The 20,273-nt window shown below is 25.9% G+C and overlaps 1 protein-coding gene across 1 annotated transcript; it reads left to right on the top strand.

Moving 5' to 3' along the window:
- The first annotated feature begins 491 nt into the window (after positions 1-491).
- LOC113552725 (disks large homolog 5) lies at positions 492-11,347 on the top strand. The gene is made up of 20 exons (XM_026955598.1): positions 492-803; positions 877-1,009; positions 1,087-1,255; positions 3,600-4,708; positions 4,777-4,909; positions 4,970-5,100; positions 5,543-5,819; positions 5,893-6,293; positions 7,066-7,278; positions 7,351-7,606; positions 7,686-7,855; positions 8,571-8,768; positions 8,832-9,136; positions 9,199-9,511; positions 9,577-9,701; positions 9,789-10,023; positions 10,097-10,323; positions 10,385-10,617; positions 10,690-10,909; positions 10,984-11,347. The coding sequence occupies exons 1-20, from the start codon at positions 764-766 to the stop codon at positions 11,091-11,093; spliced, it is 4,998 nt and encodes a 1,665-aa protein (XP_026811399.1). The 5' UTR covers positions 492-763; the 3' UTR covers positions 11,094-11,347.
- The last annotated feature ends 8,926 nt before the right edge of the window (positions 11,348-20,273 follow it).

Raw genomic sequence — 20,273 nt, forward strand, 5'->3', positions numbered from 1 at the left:
TTATATGCATTACGGTCTTATATTATCACAGGACGGTGATAGTCATTATCATAGTGATAACGTAGTACCACAAAATACTGAACACAATAATATTGTATTATTATTGTAATTCTATAGAACCAAGTACACAACAATGTCAAGACCATAGAAAATAGATGGTCAAGACTAAACGTCTCCCTCTCTCTACAACTCGTCTAGTGACTACACAATAGTGTTTTAAGACTCGAAACGGTACAATAATCTCTTCTAACACAAAAGATTTCATTGTTGAATGAAAACTGTTGGACCACGGTTACGTGTAAAGTGTAAATATTTATACCTTTTGTAACCTAAATCTAACATATGTTTTTCATTTATTTTATATTTTTATCTACAATATTGTTCTGTATCTGTATATTTTCATAAAATAATAATACAAATTACTATAATTTAGTATTTATTATTTACCACCTAAACGTCCTAAACAGTTTACAATTATTATTTTTTTTTTTTGTTACTTGATTATTAGTAAATATATTATATTTATTATTGTTTCTCCCAATTTATAATTTTTATTTTCCATTTTTATTTAATATATTTGCTTAAATCTTTGAATGTTTTCTTACATTAATTGATTGTGTTATTTACTTGTGTTCATAATCTATTAGTCATGGATAAATTCAGTACATCCCGTTATAAATTTTTTAAACTCGTGACAGAATTAAAATGACATTTTTAAGGCTAAAAAATTAACGATTCTGTGCTTTAGACCAAGTATATTAAAATGTCGTCAAACAGCACAATTGAAAATTCCAAAAATACTGGTTTGTAAAATCCTTTAACAATAGTATTTGAGTATATATATATTTTTATTTTTTTTATTCTCTTCTGTGATAGACATGCTTACTCGAAGTTATTCGGATCGAAGTAATGATCGTAATCGAGATGCTAATAGTAATCGTGAACGTGATTATGACGGATTAAAGCAACAATGTGATAAAGCAATGCATGAGTTGATGATGTTGAGAAGGTATATATTTATTTTTATGTCAAATTGAATACAATTTAAATATTTTAAATCACATATTTTGTTTTTTATTTATGAAGACAACATGGAGAAACAGTAAGAAGATATGATCAAACAAGAAAAGAATTAGAATATTATCGTGGTCAAAATCAAGTGATGATTAACCAAATCGAACAGGCTGCCCAAGAATCATCTTCATTACGTGCTAAATTAGCTGCTGAAAAACAAATCTTGAATAGATCTGAACAGGTACATATTTCTTACTGTTTATTAATTAAATATTTCAAAGATCAATAGAATTAGTTTTACAGGGGATTGATATTGTAACCAATTTCAAAATATCTGTCATTTTTATAGGCATTATTTAAATAATTTAATAACAATAGTGGTCCTATATCAGGCTATATACAATTTACTATGCTAATTTACAGGCTATATACTATGTACAAATTGTTCATTCAGTATATAATTATGAATCTAGTTTAGTATGTTTGATCTTGTCTAATTTCATTTTTAACATGCATTTATTATATTTATAATATTCATTAGATTCATAATAAATCCATGCTAAATAGTAAATACACATTAATTTTTGATAATTAACATCATTAACTAGCTATTTATCTTCTTAATCACTTATTTATTGACTTGAATCACGGACTAAGATATACTAAGTATATCTAAGTCCATGAATTGAATATAATTTTATAGGATAATATTAAATATCTTGTTATGGTTATGTTTTGATAGTAATGTTTACAAGTATTAGAATTATGCTAAAATTCTAGTAGTTTGTAATTTCAATAAAATGTTCTAAAACACTAATGAAAATAATGAATTTATGTATTTTAAAAAATACTTATAAATGAATTACCTAGTATGAAATAATAATAAATTTTAAATGAGTCAAAGTTTGGGAGATAAACAAATTTAATTTATTTATGGTTTTCTTAATTCTATTCCAGAAATATACTTGTATAATTTGTTACTTCTTGGTTAAATATAACGTAATATATTATTAGATTGAGAACTACAAATAAAAAAAGAAAAAAATAATTAAGAATTAAGGATATTTAATATTTTTGATAAAAAGTTTGTACAGAAAGTATACATTAATCTTAAGTGATGACATTCTAGTATTTTGAAATTCAGAATAAATAAAAGTGCAGAGTAAGAATGTGGTTCTGATTTTCCGAGTATTTAGGTTTCTGGGTTTTAAGTATAAGAGAAAGTAAAAATATTAGATAGATCAAAGGAATACTTAGGAATAGTTTGATTAAAACTAGTTTTCCAACATCTTGGAAAATAACGTAGGTTAGTGATAAGTTAAGCAGGTACATTAAAAGAAAGAAAATAACAAATTTACAGTTTCTTCAAAATATGTAGTGTATTAGATGAGGACCAGAATTGTATTGTCTTATTGAGGATACTATACAATTTTGTATTTCTTGTTATAATATGAAAAGTAAGTACAATGGTTAAATCTTATTGTTACATCAAATGCAATGCAAAAATATATAATCGAAAAAAATAGTTTTTTGAAACTTATTGGAGCTACCATGGTTTTTAATTTTAATTCTATTTAAATAAAATGTATATTATAATTTTTAATGTAAGAAGTGCAAATTATTTTTCAAACATTTATGTTTTTTGCTTTAAGAAAATAAATATAGTTATTGAAGCATATTTGTCCCGCAAAAAAAAGATTAGTATTTGATGAAATTTATGATAGATTCAAACACAATATAACTATATAATTAAAAGTTTCTAACTATATTTAGCTATATGTAAAAGGTAGTTATAACGTTACTTTTAATATCTAGTTAAATTTAAAGATATTTTTAAATCTATATCCTGTTTATAAGACATAAAATTATGACTATTTATAAACTCTGAATTCATTTTGATAAGCTTTATTTGCATCATACTTTATTTTTACTTTATGATGTAAGACATGCAAGTTAAATTGTTTATGTTTTTATTATAATTTAGCTGATTATGAACATACATTTTTACAACATTAATTTCAATTATAACTTCATGACAGCTGTATAATTTATTGTTATCAATATCAGGATTGTTTGAATTTACAAAAAAAACAAAAAGTCATGACCATATATTACGAACAAGTAAAAGCAATTAGAAGTTGGGATTTCATCTTCAATGAAGTGATAAAAATAAAAAAATTTATCTTTTTCTTAAATTGAATTTTCACTGGATTTTTAGTTATATATTTTATAGTTAATTTTGTTAGCTAATAATTTATTTAGGTGATATAATTTTTCTGACATTTTACATAATATGTACATTATTATAAATTAAAATAGCTTACATGAGTAATTTATCAAATTGACAAAATTATATTTCAATTATCTTTAATTCAATAGTTGATCACACATCTAAGTCCTAAACATATTAATACATTATACACAATTCAAATTTTTTTTAAATACCAACAGCATTTATTTATTTGAATTTTTGGTGTTTATTTTGTCAATAATATATTTATGTATGTATAAAGTAAAAAATTATTAAATTTGAGATTTTAAAATTTTATTTTGACGTTATAAAAATGTTTTTTTTTTTTTTTTAGGATATTCCTGAAGATGATACAGCAAGTGGTGATTCACTAAATGATCACTTCATGCCATATGATTCAAGGCTAGAAGATTATGAAGCTTTGAGAAAGGGATATGAAGATTTGCGTACCACACATTCAGCAGCTGTTGATAAAATGGATATGATGAAAGATGAAATTAATCAATTAAAAAAACAATGTAACGAATTATTTAAAGAACGGGATATAGCTTTCCGAGAAAGAGATGGTTTAAAACAACAGTGTACAGCTGCTATACGCCAATGGGATTTAACACTTCGAGAACGTAATGATCTTCAAGAAGCTATACAAAAAGTTCAACAACAACATGAAGAAGCAGTCCAAGAAATGAAAGCTGCTGTTGCTTATAGTGTAAAAAGTAGTAAGGAACTTAAAGATTTGAATAAAGCTCATGATGCTGCTGTTAAAGAATATAGACTTATTATGAGTGAGCGTGATAGTGTTCATAATGAACTTGAAAAACTTTCTGAAGATTTATCTCAAGCATACAATAAAAATAAATCATTGGAAAATGAAATAAAATCTTGTAGGGATGAAAAAAAAACTCTACAATTACACATTGAATCATTAAAACGTGAAATATCATCAGCATTACATGATCGTGATAAAGCACTTAAAGAATGCAATGACTATCAAGAAAGATTTGGAGAGATAACAGCCAAAAATGAATCTCAGAGAGAATTTAAGAGTCATTTAGATTATGGTTTTAGTAGAGAAAGAGAAAATCGGAATGATTCACGAGAACAAGTAGCTTCTTTAGATTTATTTAACTCTTGTCAAAAAGAACGTATGGATAATCTTGATCAAGCTAACCAAGAAATTGAACGTTTACGAAAATTAGCAGATAAATATCGTAATGAATTAGATGAGTCTTTAGAAGAAGCAGAAGTATCTAAAAGACGCCGTGATTGGGCTTTTAGTGAACGAGATAAAATTGTATTAGAACGTGAAAGTATACGAACTCTCTGTGATAGCTTAAGAAAACAACGCGATGATGCTGTGAGTAAGTTGGCCCGTGCTATGAGAGACTGTGATGATATAATGAAACAAAAAAGTGATACAGCTAAAGAACTCAATGATTTTAAGTATGATAATAATAGTATGATAACATATTTTTTTTTATATACAATTAATATGTTTTCTTATTTTATAGGGAAAAAATGGAAGCTCAATTGGAAAAAGAAGCTCGTTTACTACAACTACAGGCTACTGGTCGTTACAGTCAAGATTCTGCAATAGATACTGACCTTCAAGATTGGGATACTGAAATATTAAATATTGATTTAGTAAGTATTATTTAAAATATTAAACAATTTATATTTTAATTTAAATGTATATATTTTCAGGGTGTTTTAGGAACAAATGAAGATTTAGGAATTGATTTACTTGGGGGAAGAGATGATCCTTTGTATCCCAATGATAATGCGATTTATATATCATCTGTCAATAAAGGAAGCGTGGCGGCAAGAAAATTAAGGTTGAAAATATTATATTTTAAAAATCTATTTATAAATACTATTATTATATAGTCTGTATATACTATATTATATAATATCCAACCTATATAATTTTTTGTATCCAAAAAAAATAACTCATTAGTTAAAAGGATGTCAGCACACTATTTGTTTTTTCTGACCCACTTGCTATTTAAAATGTTGCTATATTAATCCTTACTTTAAATTTTTTATGATAAGCAAATTCACTTTTATTAATAATATGTTTTTGCTAACAACATAAGATAAATTTTGGTGAATGCATATTCGCTATGTCATATGTGAGTCTGGGAAAGAAATAAAATAATGTGATGGCTTTGTCTGAATAGTTTTATTTAATTATTTTATAAATTTAAATGATAACATACAATATTCATTTTTTTTTATTATTTGATAATATTAAAATACATGCATTTTTTTTTCTAGAGTTAATGATTGTATATTAAGAGTGAATAGCCTTGATTGTACATCAATTAGTAAGCGTTTAGTTTTAGAGACTATGAGATCATTAAGCAGCGCTACTCTGGTTGTTAGACGAAGAAAACCTGCTTCTCCATCTAGAAGTCTTTTTACAACTCAACTTCAAGTAAATAATTATGATCATGGAATTTCATTGGAAACTGGTATATACATTAATAAAATAACACCTGGATCTCTGGCTGCTAAAGATGGAAATTTAGATGTTGGAGATAGAGTATTAAGTGTAAGAAGAATGTAGATGTTTAAATGAAAACAAATAATTTATCTTAATATTGTTATTTCTGTTTTGTTTTTAGATTAACAACACTACAGTAGATAATATAAAACATTCAAGAGAAGCGATGTTATTATTGCATGAGCCTGGTGATGTATTAACTATTACAACTATGAAATCAACATATTGTGCTGGAAATTGTGGTTCCGGACCAAATCGTGATATATATAAAAAATATACTAATAGTACAACACAAACAGACAAATCTAGTTATTCGAGGTATCAAGAATCTTATCAAAAACCTCAATATGTTCAATCAAGAAGAGTAATGCTCGATGTACCAGAAAAACCTCATAGAAATCCTTCACCTGTCAATAATTCTATCTCTGAACGAGATCAAGAAGATGCTATTGCTGAATTAGATTCTGTAATTGATGCTTTTAGACCACATCCCGCACCCCCTACTACTGCTAAACATTCTAGGTAATTATTTTTTCATGGTTTAATAAACCTTTCTTATTTTTAATATAATATTTACTGCTTTTATTATTTCATCCTCAATTTTCCTCAATATTCGTAGATTTTCTTATATTATGTAGCATCCGGTTTCAGTTTTAAGGCTATAGGCATTAATTCAGTTGTGTAGTTGTGTTATTTCAGTTTTTTGAAATATGACCATAAGACCATAAAATTAATAATATGCCAAAATAAGTAAATCAGTATAGTATGTTAGAGCCAATGCTTATTAAAAAAAAGTGTTTATTTCACTTCCATATCAATTTATTTGTATTAAAAATAAACACATTATTTCTAAACAGGCATATTTTATTGACTTACATCTATGAAAACTAAAATTACTTATTAATATTATTTTGATTTTCTTCATGGGCCTATTAACCAATGATGAATGAAATGCATTATTTTTCATATTTGTCTTATTATTTGATAATCAAAAAAGAGTTGTACAAATTATAATTCACGAGTGCGGAAATAAATAATAATGTATAGTATTATGGTATAAAATTAAAGTATATATCACACAATCAAATGAGTACTAAGATACCTTAAAAATTATTTTATGTAAAGCCAAAACCAATAATTACTTCTTAATTATATAAAACTCTTAAATAGATGTTTTGAATTAGACCATTACACAATTATATTTTATTATTATTATTATTATTTTTTTTTTTTTTTGGTATTAGGAAATAGTTTTATTATTATATAATAAATATATCTTTCATAATTTTTACAGTCGGCATAGAAAATCTAAAGAATTAGACAAGAATGGTGGTACTTGGCCAAAAGCTAGAAGTGGTCCTGTAATTGAACATGGAACTGGTACAATACTTCATCCTCGTAAAAATAAGGAACGTTTGCCATTATCCGTACTTCTAAATAATCCTCCATCTTGGTCTTCACAAAATAATTCAAAAACTGATACTTCATCAATAGATTTCTCTGTCAGGTAATTATTTAATTTTGTTCTATTTTTAAAATAAGATATATTTTAAATGATCTGTATGTTTTATTTAAATAGATCTGGTAAAGTTGGTAAAGATGTAATGGACTATTATGTTAAAAAGAAAACTGGTAAATATACAAATAGTGATACTGAAAGTAATGCTGGAGATAGCCTTGCACCAAGACCAACATCCCATATGTATGGACCACCATCATCTAACGCTCATCACTTTTTCACTCCACAATACAGTAGATATTCTCAACCATCTCCATCTCATAGTGGGGAATCAATGTTATATTGTTTTGAACCTCCTTACAGTCATGTATCTCAAGTAAAAAAAAAATATACATATGAAGTCAATATGATATAAATGTACCTATTATTAATATAAATAATCTATATTTCTACAGTTTCATCATAGTCACTCTCCATCGGTTGATATGCACTACAATAGACATACAACTAGATCACCTCATCGCATAATGACTAATATCGGATATCGTGGTGAAGATATGCCAGAATCCTATCATGGTTATGAAGTTGGTACATTTCCTAGAAAGAGAGAAACTCCTAGATTTAGGTATGTTTATTTTATTTATTTTTTGGCTGTACATTTTTATTTTTAAGAAAATATTAAGAAGACATCTTATGTTTATATTGTCTTACATATGTACAATATAATAAGGTTGTTATGTTGCAAACATTTTTAAATTGAAATTTTTACATACTCATTACTTGCTTAAAATTTTAAATATTATAAAAAAAAATTATGTATAATCACAGTTTATGTTGTTAGTACCCTATTACATTTAAGTTTGGTAATGAGTCAATTCATTATAATATTATATTATATATATATTATTAAAGGTAACAACATAAAATTGCTTTTGTTAATGTATGTTTGACAGAAACAACATATGCAGTATGATATTTTTAATAATTCTTAGTATAATTTAATAAAAGTATTAAAATAATATATTATATCCTAATAAAAAAAATTGTAAAATATTATGTATGATAAACTCATATACTATGCATGCTTATTTACTTTTTCAACATTAAACTACAATATCAAATAGATGTTAAAGATGTTATTGATTAATATTTTATTAAAAAGTATTTTTTTTTTTTTAATTCATGAAAAAAGTTCTTGAAATAATAATTCCACTGTTTAGGTGGACATTAATTAAAATGGCATGTTTGTGACAGAACAAATTTTGATTAATTAAATATTTATATATATTTTATAATAATTTAATATGTATTAATAAATATGTATTTCTTGTTTTACTTAGAATACCTTCCAACCCAAGCGTGGCTAGTAAAAGTAGTGGTGGTGCAGTTGGTATATCAACTGGGAGTATTGATAGATCTGTAAGTAGTGAAAGGGATAGCCCAATGCCTACCTTTAGGGTTGAAGTTCTTAATCCTGGACAAATAGCTATGCCAGCCAACAAGCGACAATCTTTACCTGAATATGGTTGGGCATCAAAGTTAGTATAAAACTTAATGTTTAATATTTTTAATACATATTACTTATAAAATTATTATTTTAGGTATTTGAAAAAACCACTACTAAGAGGAGTTGGGAGTGGTCCATTAACTGGCGAGTTAAGATGGATCAGTATAGAGAAATCAGTCGAACCTCTTGGAATTCAGATATCTTGTGTTGATAGTGGTGGAGTTTTTGTATCTACTGTTAGTGAACATAGTGTGGCTTCTAAGGTAGGTCTTCAAGTTGGAGATCAGCTACTAGAAGTTTGTGGAATTAACATGAGGAGTGCAACGTATCAATTAGCTGCAAATGTTTTACGTCAATGTGGAAACTCAATTACCATGCTAGTACAATATAGCCCAGATAGTATGTCTTATTAATTATTATTGATTTGATATAATATGATTTTAATTGAATTGTTCTTTTAGAATACCAAGAACTAGAAGGCGCTGAGAGTTCAACAAGCAGCCGTTCAGAAACTCCAACACCATGCAATTCTCCTACTGTTAATAGAAAATCCACTGGTGCTTCAGTTATAACTCATGGCATGGCTACATTAACTCGTCGAAAGAGTGATCGAAATACAGATAGCAGAAGTTTAAGAGCATATGAGCCACGATATTTTATCATGGAGACAAGGAAGTGTAGTAATTTAGGTATAAGTCTAGTTGGCGGGAATGCTGTTGGGATATTTGTACACAGTGTAAACTTAAATTCATTGGCCTATAATGCAGGTTTACGGTAAGGCTACTTAAAATTTGTCTATTTTTATTAATCTTAAGTATAAATTTATACTTTTTACATAGAACTGGTGACCGTATACTTGAATATAATGGAACAGATTTAAGAGAAGCAACTGCTGAAGAAGCAGCTTATGAATTAGCCAAGCCAGCTGAAAAAGTCACTGTTCTCGCACAATATTTAATTGATAGTAAGTAGTAACACAATTTTAAAATTATTATTAAATTTTATTAAAAAATAAAATATATTGTATTTAATTATTTTTTTACTATAATAGAATACAACGAAATAAAGGATAAACCTGGTGATAGCTTTTTTATAAGAGCACTGTTTGATCGTACAATTGAATTAAGTGATGCTGGTAATAATTCTTCACAGCTACAATTTCGTAAAGATGATGTTCTGTATGTAGATAACACTATGTATAATGGTGTTCCTGGCAATTGGCGAGCGTGGTTAGTTGATCACAATGGTTATAAACAACAAGTTGGAATTATACCTAGCAAATACAAGTAATTACATTAAAATATAAAAATATTTTGCACTGTTATGTTATTGTTGAATTTTATTTTTGTATGATTATAGAGTTGAAGAAGAACTTGTAATTAGACGTAGTGGAGGTGAATTAGAAGGTGATGCACGGCGTGCAACAAGACGTAGTTTCTTCAGACGTAAAAAGCATCAACGCAGCAGTTCCAAAGAATTGGCTAGTTTTTCAAATATAAACTTGGGATGGTATAGTAGTGACTCTGGTACTTTACATGACGATGCCATTGTTATTGCTTCTTACCAAAGAGTTATCAGGTTAAATTGTAAGTGTACTTTTATAAACAAAAATAACAGTGTATTATATATCTGTTATACTAATTTTAGCTGAACCAAGCATTCGTCCTGTAATGGTTGTTGGACCTCTGGCAGATTGCGTAACCGATAAATTAATAGTAGATTTTCCTGATTTATTTATGCGATATATACCAGAGGCAAAACATTGCTCTCAAGCATCTATGGAAAAAGGAGTTGCTGATAGTTTGTATATAGATTATCGGAAAAAAGGGTCTGTTTATGAATGTGTTTCTGTCTCAGGGCTCAAAGAAGCCTGTAGCAAAGTAATTGTTTTTAAAATTTCTTTAACATATTAAAACCAATATTTATTGAACTTTATAATATTTATTTTATAGAATTGTCATTGTATAATTGACATTGGTCTTACTAGCGTTGAGAGACTTCATCGTCATCATATATATCCAATTGTTTTGTTAATTAAGTTTAAATCGACTAAGCAAGTGAAAGAAGCTAAAGACTCTAGATCATCTCATGATAAAATTTCTGCTAAAGCTGCAAAAGAAATGTATGAACACGCATTAAAACTTGAATCTGAATATCGACACTATATTTCAGGTGTGATTTTATTAAAAGTACATATTGTAATATTTCATAATGTTATACTTTAAATATTAAATGTTATATTTCAGCTATCATACCAGCGGGAGTTAATGTAGCATACATGTGTACACAAATTAAAGCTGCTGTCGATTTAGAACAAAGCAAAACACTTTGGGTTCCTTCTCCAACACCACTTTGATAACAAGTGTCTTATAAATCATTGTTCCGTCCAAAACAATTAGTTTTATTATTATTATTATTATTATTATTATTGCTATTATACTAATTTGGGAACTCCCTTTAAGTTTTTATATTGTAAAATGTATTTTAAACTATTGTTGGTTGTTGGATTTTTTTTTTATATATAATAATTTTGTATTTAAAATTTTTATTGCTTATAACATATTAAATACTTTACTGCGTAACATATCATAAAGAGTATCAATAATATTATATACATTATTTTTAATTATTTTATATTTTAAGACATAAATAGCCCTATGATAGCTCTAAATGAGTGATTAGGTGGAGGTGGAGTGGCTTTGGTCTCTAGAAGAAGATACATTTTAGATATAAATATCCAATTATTAGAACAATCCTTGTGGCCGTGTCTGAGTGACAAACAATAAGAATTATTTTAAATTTTAATAATATTAAAATATTATATTACACAAGCGCTAAGCTATAGCTACCAGTTTGTTTACATGTGAATGGTTTATTTTTATATTAATTTAATTAAAAATACAAATTTTTTTTCTTTTTAATAGACATGAATAAAATGCTAGATTTTATTGTAAACTACTAATTAATAACTATGACATCATGAATTCTGAAATACTGTTATTGATATTATGCGAATAAATAAATTAAACATTGATTATTGTTTTCCAATAGGTAATATCATTAGTTTTATTATTTAATATTATTTTTATTTTTTATAATTCTTGTTTTAAAATATTTTGACACAAAGGCAACATTTTTGTTATTTTTAAATAACATTTAATAACAATAAATATTAAACTACAAAAACTATATTATGTGAGATGTTTAAAATATTTTTCTATTTGTGTTTATAAGTAAGTGAATAACTAAATAAGTAGTATTGAAAATTAATTAATTAACATTTTAACTAAATAGGTACATAATTGCTAGAATACTAGATAATAAACTTTATAGTCTATATACTTTGTTAAGAATAGACTGAAGCCAAAAGTTAATAAAAGTTAAAGTTCTTTTTATTATATTTTTGGGCATTTAACATTTTTGACTTACGTGTTTTTTTAGATTTTTATAGGTATTATGAGATTTTTGTCGGCCAGTTAAAAACATTGAAATTATAATATAACTATATAAAGTTCCTTATAAATGTTTACAACCCTAAAAAAACCATATCGAAAATACTTGGTCACATTTTTTTTTACAATCAAGTGTTTAATATTAAAAATCTTGTTCAAAATCAAAAAAATATATAATTAATTAAAAAATAAATTATTTTGTAGTTGAAAATTCAAAAATATTTTAATTTAAATATTAGATGAGACTTGTGGAATACAAAATTCTAAATAAGTTTTTTAATGGAATTTTTAAAAGTTCGACGTTGGGCCACATAAATTTGTATGAGTGGTTTAGGTTCAAATGTTGACATTATCTATTTCACAAATAAGTTTTTTGTTGTGATTCGAAAAATATTAATCATAGAACTTTTTATTTGTAACAATACACCTTAATACTTAATTTCCATGTGCAATTACGTTATTTACATAGGGTGGCCAGACGTTCCGTTTTATACGGGATAGTACCATATTTCAAAAGTCTGTCCCGTTGTCCCGACATATGCTTCCGGGACACTATATTGTCCCGTTTTTTTAAAAATATGACTATTTTCATATAATAGAAAATATGTAAATAAAATTAAAAATATAATCTTTATCTATCTGTACTAAATATCAATTATGGTCTACGGAGTAAATGTATGTCGTATATAATTATTCATTTGTAGAATAATGATGTTTTTGCTAAATTATTATGATAAATTAGTAATAATTTATACTTATAAAGTTATAAGTTCAAAAAAATATTTATAATTTTTAAAATTGTGATTAAATATCCAAAAAATATTCTTTTAGGAAGTTACATTTGTTATAGTTATCAATTATTATTAAGATTTAAGACTTTAAATATTTAGCATTTCATTAAAAATAGATGTTTATTCATAATAAAAAATTCTTATCTTTGTCCCGTATTTTCGTATTTTATATCTGGCCACCCTATATTTACATTAAATAATAACAATAGAGCAACTTTCTCAATTTTTCCGGATTATTTTGAAAAGTACTGGTAATTTTTAACTTTTGTTAATAATCCCACTCCCTCAAGAAAAAAACACACTTACCTACTAAGTCCAATTTTTACTACAGACCATTTTAAAAGATGAAGAATAAAACATTTTTCTACTGTGAAAATAATTTAATTAGGTACTTATTACTTAATAGTAATAAGTAGATAGTCTTATTTTGAGGACACCTACCACATCCGAATTGCAGACTTCAGTATTTGCTGCCTGCCTTATAAAAGTAGGTACGGCATAACAAATTTATATTCTACAGTTTCACTTTTTGTTTTGTGTAATAACATTTAATTACAGATAACATTTTTTTTTAAATTTATTAAATAATAATATTGTTAGCTGATATTTTACACGAGTAAAATAAACAAATTATTCATCCTCAACTACCATACATACGTGAAGTTGGCACCCCGACTTTGTCCGATCGTTTCCAAATCGGTCTCATTTTTTTGCAACAATTTGCAACGTTAATAAAAAAATTTACAACATATTTTTACGGCGACAGAGCAAAATTCAGTTCGTGGTGCCAACTACCCCCGCTTTGTTTGCTAGGTCAAAGGTTAAAAAAATATAAATAAAGTTCCATATTAATTGCGCTTACAGTAATTTAAAAATATAGAAACTATATATAGGCACTATTTTTTATACATACATTTAAGTTTATATTGGTTCCCATACAACCTTGTTAAATTAATTCAATACAAATATTTCGTCAAGGATCACATAGGTATGTCATTGAAGTTGGCCACCCCAATTCATCCGATCGATCTCGGACCGGTGCCAATATTTTGCAAATAGTTTGCAATAATGTGCAATAATTTGTAAACTCATTTCCAGTTTGCAAACTTCAACTTTAGTAGTGGGAATTGTTTAAAATTTGGAGGGGCCCCCCTACGTGCGTGAAGTTGGCCCCCTACTTAAACCCAGGAACTTAAAACTTCTTTAGAAAAATTGCTACACTTTTTATTCTTTTGAAATTTTTTATTCAAATTACATTTTTATATTACGTTGCAAAAAAATGAGACCGATTTGGAAACGATCGGATAAAGTCGGGGTGCTAGGTGAAGTTAGCACCCCGAAGCTATGTTTTTTTGTACCACCGTAAAAAACGTGTTGCAAATTAGTTGCAAAAAAATGAGACTGATTTGGAAACGATCGGACAAAGTCGTAGTGCCAACTTCACGTACGTTAAGTACGTGTCTATAATAATATGTTGTCCCAGTCTGGGATCAATATGCTAAAATACATAAATAAAATACATATCGTCATGTCCTACAATTCCAAGTCCCACGTGTGCTTTGAAATGCTTCGCGGTCTGTTCGAAATGATGCACTGCACACATATTTTAAAATATCATCTATCAAAAATTACATTAAGGACCCAAGGGCGTAGCCAGGGAGGATTTAGGGTTCAGACCCCCCCCATGAATTTTTTTTTTTTGAAATAAGATTGAATAGGTTAAAATACATATTATATTTAAAACTTGTATAATATAACATATTTATACTCAGAACCCCCTAAAAAAAAGTATCTGGTTCCTCACCTATGTTTACAATAATACTCTATAAAATTATTTTATTATATATCCTAAATATTTTAATTTTAAGTAAAGTTGATAGGTACAAAAAATTATTTCAAATATTAAATAATAATTTTATCGTACGTTTATCATCTAGCAATACCGTTTGACCGTCAGAAATGGACTGAACAGAAATTCAAAACGGTATTTTGTATATAATATTATCGTGTTGAACCGGGTTGTTTATCGTTTCGTAGTTACGAAATTTTGTAGCCACGTTCAATATATATATATATATTTATATTAAGAAATACCTAATTAATTAAATTCTTATTTTAACTAATTTGTCAATATTTCTTGTATTTTTATTTCAATAAATCAAACATAATACTGTGGTTATGAGACTATTTTTCTATTTGTATTTTATTTAGTTCACATTTTTAATAGCCTTTATCTATTAAACTTATTACTTCCAAATTTAGTTTGTAATATTTATGTTGGTTATCTACAAAAATAAAAAAATAAATAACATATAAATACTACCTTACTTTGATTTTTTACTATTTGTTTTTTATATTATATATTTTGTATAATATATAATATATATATATTTTTAACACACTTATATTAAAACTATTATAGTCTTACAAGTTTTGTTTTCATAGTATTAAATAATGAATAGACAGAGATTGATAAATGGCAAGGTATGATTCTACTTATTTATAGTATTAATTTTTACTTCTTATAAAAATAATCCAAGCATTATAAATACTATAATTAATATCATAACTATTTTTTATTTTTAAAGAAAATTATCCTTGATCCAAATATTTTAACTACTGAAAAATTACTCATTCAAATTTTAAATTAAGTGCATCAAAATTTAATCTCAAAAACCTATATTAACTAAATAATTTACTGTCATAAGGGAGAGATTTCATTTAAAAATAAATGTTTATATCACCATGGGATACTCTTGAAGTAATACATGAAAAATCAATAATTCAAAAGTTTGATCTTTCAGTATATTTGAAAATTTCAAAATCAGAAATTGAAAAAATGCATAGGTATTCAAAGAAAAAATAGGAATAATGAGCGTACTTGATGAATCACCTTATATATTTGTGAAGTTTTCAATCATTATTATTATATATTATATTATGATAAATCAATATAGCCAATAAACATACAGATATATTGTTAAAATCTGTACAACTAGTAGTAAATAATGTAAGTACAGTATTTAATTATACTCAGAAACTCAGATTTTTTGATAGTTTAACACAACTTTTACTCATTTTTACTCTGGTACGAATAATTTTTAAATTGATAAATAAATAAAAAGTAATAAATACCGACTAGAAAAGTTGACTATAAACCGAACGAATAAACTGAATAAAGTTCATAACAGTTTTCTAGGTCACTTCATAGGCTTTATTAATATATTAATTTTTAAATGAGTTATAGTTATGTAAAATATTAAAATTTTAAAATACTTGTAACTCGTTATAAATCAATTAATTTATTATACATGTGTTCACTAGCGTCTGGCGTAACTAGGGGGTGCAAAAAGGTCTTTAGCACCCCTTGTTTTTATACCTAACAATTATTATTTAAGTGAAATATCATCAATCGGTAAACTGTCAACAGTTTAAGCTCCCCCGCGTTTTAGAGATCTAGTTGCGCCTATGCATGCGTTTTTAATTCATTATTCCATGTATAATAGTTTTAAGACTACGCGTCAATAGGCATTAACTTATCAGCCTGCCCTCTAATTATTGTCGTTATATGTACATCTTAATTCTTTATTTTTAAAGACAAATATCGACATAATATTCCTTTTTGTGATGTATTATAAGATATTTTTACTATACATATTACGTTATTATCAATGTTGGTACATTTTTTGAATTTAGATTTATTTAAATATTTCTGTTTACTTAAAGTAAAAAGGTAAAAGATGCACAATCGTGTTAAATTCTTATTTCTATGATATTAAGAATTTCTTTTGTTCATCGTAGATGATATTATTATATTAAATTCAATTAATAATGTAAAGTTGCCTATATTGTATAATGTGATCCCATTAATCTCGTTGCTTATATAAATATTAATGTTATTTTAAAAAAAGATTGAAAATCAATTTGGAATAATTAATATAATAAGTATTTATGTATAGTATTATAATATTAAATATGCATGATAGTCATAATTGATAATAATATAATACTATAAAATAAAACATATCTATTAATGGTTAAGTATAATTACTCTATATCCAACAATATGGACATAATATAGTATATTATAATTTATAGTGAATCAAACAACCACATCGTGACTTAAGTATAGGAATAAAAATTAACATAGATATAAATATGAAAGTATATAATTGAGTAGCAAAATAATGTTTATATTGTTATATATTATTATGAATATTATGATGTAATAATAGTAAACATTTATGCTGGACAAGCGTAGGTACCTATTCATGCATTTGTAGGTACAGTTAAATTTGTTTTTTGTCCAAACGTTCGTTGCCCTTCAGAGGTCATAAACCGGAATTATACTTAACCTAGAGCACATAATATTCCTTTAGTTGACTAGATAGATCTAATTATAGAAGTTGATTCAAAAATGTTCCATAAGGAAAACTATAATAATATATTATTCCTAAAGTGACATAAATATAGATAGTGAATCTTTGTAACTATATAGGTAAATACTTTCAGGTATAAATAATAATAATAATATAATATAAGACGGTCTGACTTATATTTACGACGAATACTGTTTTTTTCTTAACATTTTCAATTAAGAACAAAATTATTTTTAAAAAGCTTATAAATCTTATTATTTGAATTATTCGTGTAGATATAATATATTATTACATTCACATTTATATTATTATCTACACACGAACATGATATTATGACAGCATAACAACAACTACTGTAATGAGTAATGACAATTTTATTTCCATAGGACAACCAACTGAAATATTTTATGACTTAATATATTTCCCTGAAATCAGAGTCTTTTTTAATTGTATCTTCAAACTGCATTCTGATTGATTTTTGGATTTTTTTGTGTAACTGGAAATAAAGTCTTTGGATACATTAGGATTTACGTAATTACGTTATTGTATCAATTAACTGTTTCTCTGTACACTTCTGAATTTTTTCAGTGTATTTCTTAACTGCCTCTACACATTTTAGAATTTTTATCATTATACTTTTTTATTGCTTCTTTGTGTCTTAATTATGTCGTATACTCAACAGTTGTATTTTCCTTTCATAATTTATTATTTAAATTATTTGTAAGCTAAGTGTTACTAATGGGTGACTTCTTAGTCCCGATTAACCAGCTATTATAACCTTCTCATATACTTATTGATTAATTGTGCTCCTTGTATAGATTGTGTAATTCATGTAACAATAAAAAAATATATTGGTATATAATTTAGATTTTAATAAGAATTATTTTAGTTTTATTTTTAGGTAACCTATAGTTAAATCATTTTATATATTATGTTCCAATGTTAATATTTTATATTGTATAATAATTATAATAATGTACCAACACAATACACAAACTAAGCATGCAAGGAGTGTTGTAACCTGTAGGTGTTGTACTAATTTATACCAGTACCCAGTACTTAATTCAATTTATTATTATGTAGTTTTGGCTGTAAATTATAAAATCTATTATTAAATATTATACTACGTTTATGTTATTATAGGAATATGATTTATATTTGTTCTTTGATTTTATTATTATATATTTAAGAATAACATAATAATATACCTAAAAAAATATTATTTTATAATTTTACATTCTTAATTTTATTTGAAGTAACTTTTTATAAAATACATTTATTTGTTTATTTTTAACTCGTAATATTATATCAACTATTTTATAATAATAATTTATATTAAAACTTTTAATTACCTTGAAAACTTGTATAATATATGCTTATATAATATGAAAAAACACGTAATAACATGCACTTTTGTAAAGCCGACAAATATATTATTATGCATTTCAAAAAAATCGTTAAAAAAATACATTTGTTTTAAATATATTTTATATTTTAGTTAAGTATTTGATTGTAAATAGTTTTTTTTTTGAAGTAGGTATATAAGAGTGTCGGCCTGGGCGCCTGGCCATGACCGCTGGGATGCGAATGCGGCTGTGAGGTCCCTCGTGTTTTTTTAGTGTCGTAAATTATGTTCATGGTATTCAGCCGTAATTTTTAAGAACAATTTTTCTTTCGGGGCCCAGGGAATTTTCCTAATATCTATATAGTATGATGAGCAGTGCATAATAGTATAATTGTTAAGTAACAAGTTTTTTTGGATTAATTGCGCTACTGCAAATTAAGTTAAGTTTTATCTTTCTTCTTAAAAACAATGGGCTCGGATGAGGCCACGAGGACCCCACTTGCCCGACTTGCAGGGGTCTCGGTGGGCCATTAGATTCAGCGATCGTGTAAATATTGCATACAAAAATATGTATAAAGTATTAATTTACAATACTATATGCCTATATCTGTATAATATATTAATATATAATAACGATGAAATATCAAAATCAGTAAATTGCAATAAACGCAACAAATGTATTCACTGCGCATTTTTAATTGTACGAGAATTATTATACCAGTCAAATTTATTTGTCATTTATAAATTTGCTAATTTGCTTTGTTGGTTTAACTTTTGAAAGGGTATTTCGAAGCTTAATTGCATAAAAACCAAATTTTGCTCAACGTTGCACCAAAATCACCATTAATGTTAATGACTATAGAAAAAAATATAGCTAACAAAACTGATCGAGACAATAACTTATTCATCTAATGAATTAAAAAAAATTACTTATATAAAAATTGGGTTTTACTATTAATGAATTGTTACTGTTTAAAAAATAATTAGTTATAAAATTGCTTTATATTTAAGTTCATTCATGATTATTAATTATTTTATATTTGTACTAAATAATATTATGACAGTTGATTAATGATCAAAATATACATTTTTATATTATGATCCATATTGGTGAAAATATAAAGTGTATATTTATAAAAGTATCTTAATGTGTTGTTTCAGTAAAATATATACACTTTTTAGGGGCCCCTTAAAAATACTAACCCATGGACCTTTGGTGTGCCAGGCCGACACTGTATATAACTAAATAATTGAAGCGTATATTTTTTCTCGCGATTCCACATCATCGTTTTGAGTCTTCCAATAACATCACATATAAAATAATGCATGATAAATTTAAATAAATAAAATAAAACTTGCATTTAAACAGATATATTTATAGTGCTTATATACTATATTATAATACCAAACCATTTATACGATTTACCATAACATATATACATAATACCATAATACCTTATGTACCTATATGTTTTGTCGTAATGTTTATACGGATCATATTATAATATTATATTTTATATATTAGTTAATAACGTAAAGCGATTCTATATTTTCTAAAGCGCAATTGAT

Source organism: Rhopalosiphum maidis, chromosome 2 (genome assembly GCF_003676215.2).
Source record: "Rhopalosiphum maidis isolate BTI-1 chromosome 2, ASM367621v3, whole genome shotgun sequence".
Classification (NCBI taxonomy): domain Eukaryota; kingdom Metazoa; phylum Arthropoda; class Insecta; order Hemiptera; family Aphididae; genus Rhopalosiphum; species Rhopalosiphum maidis.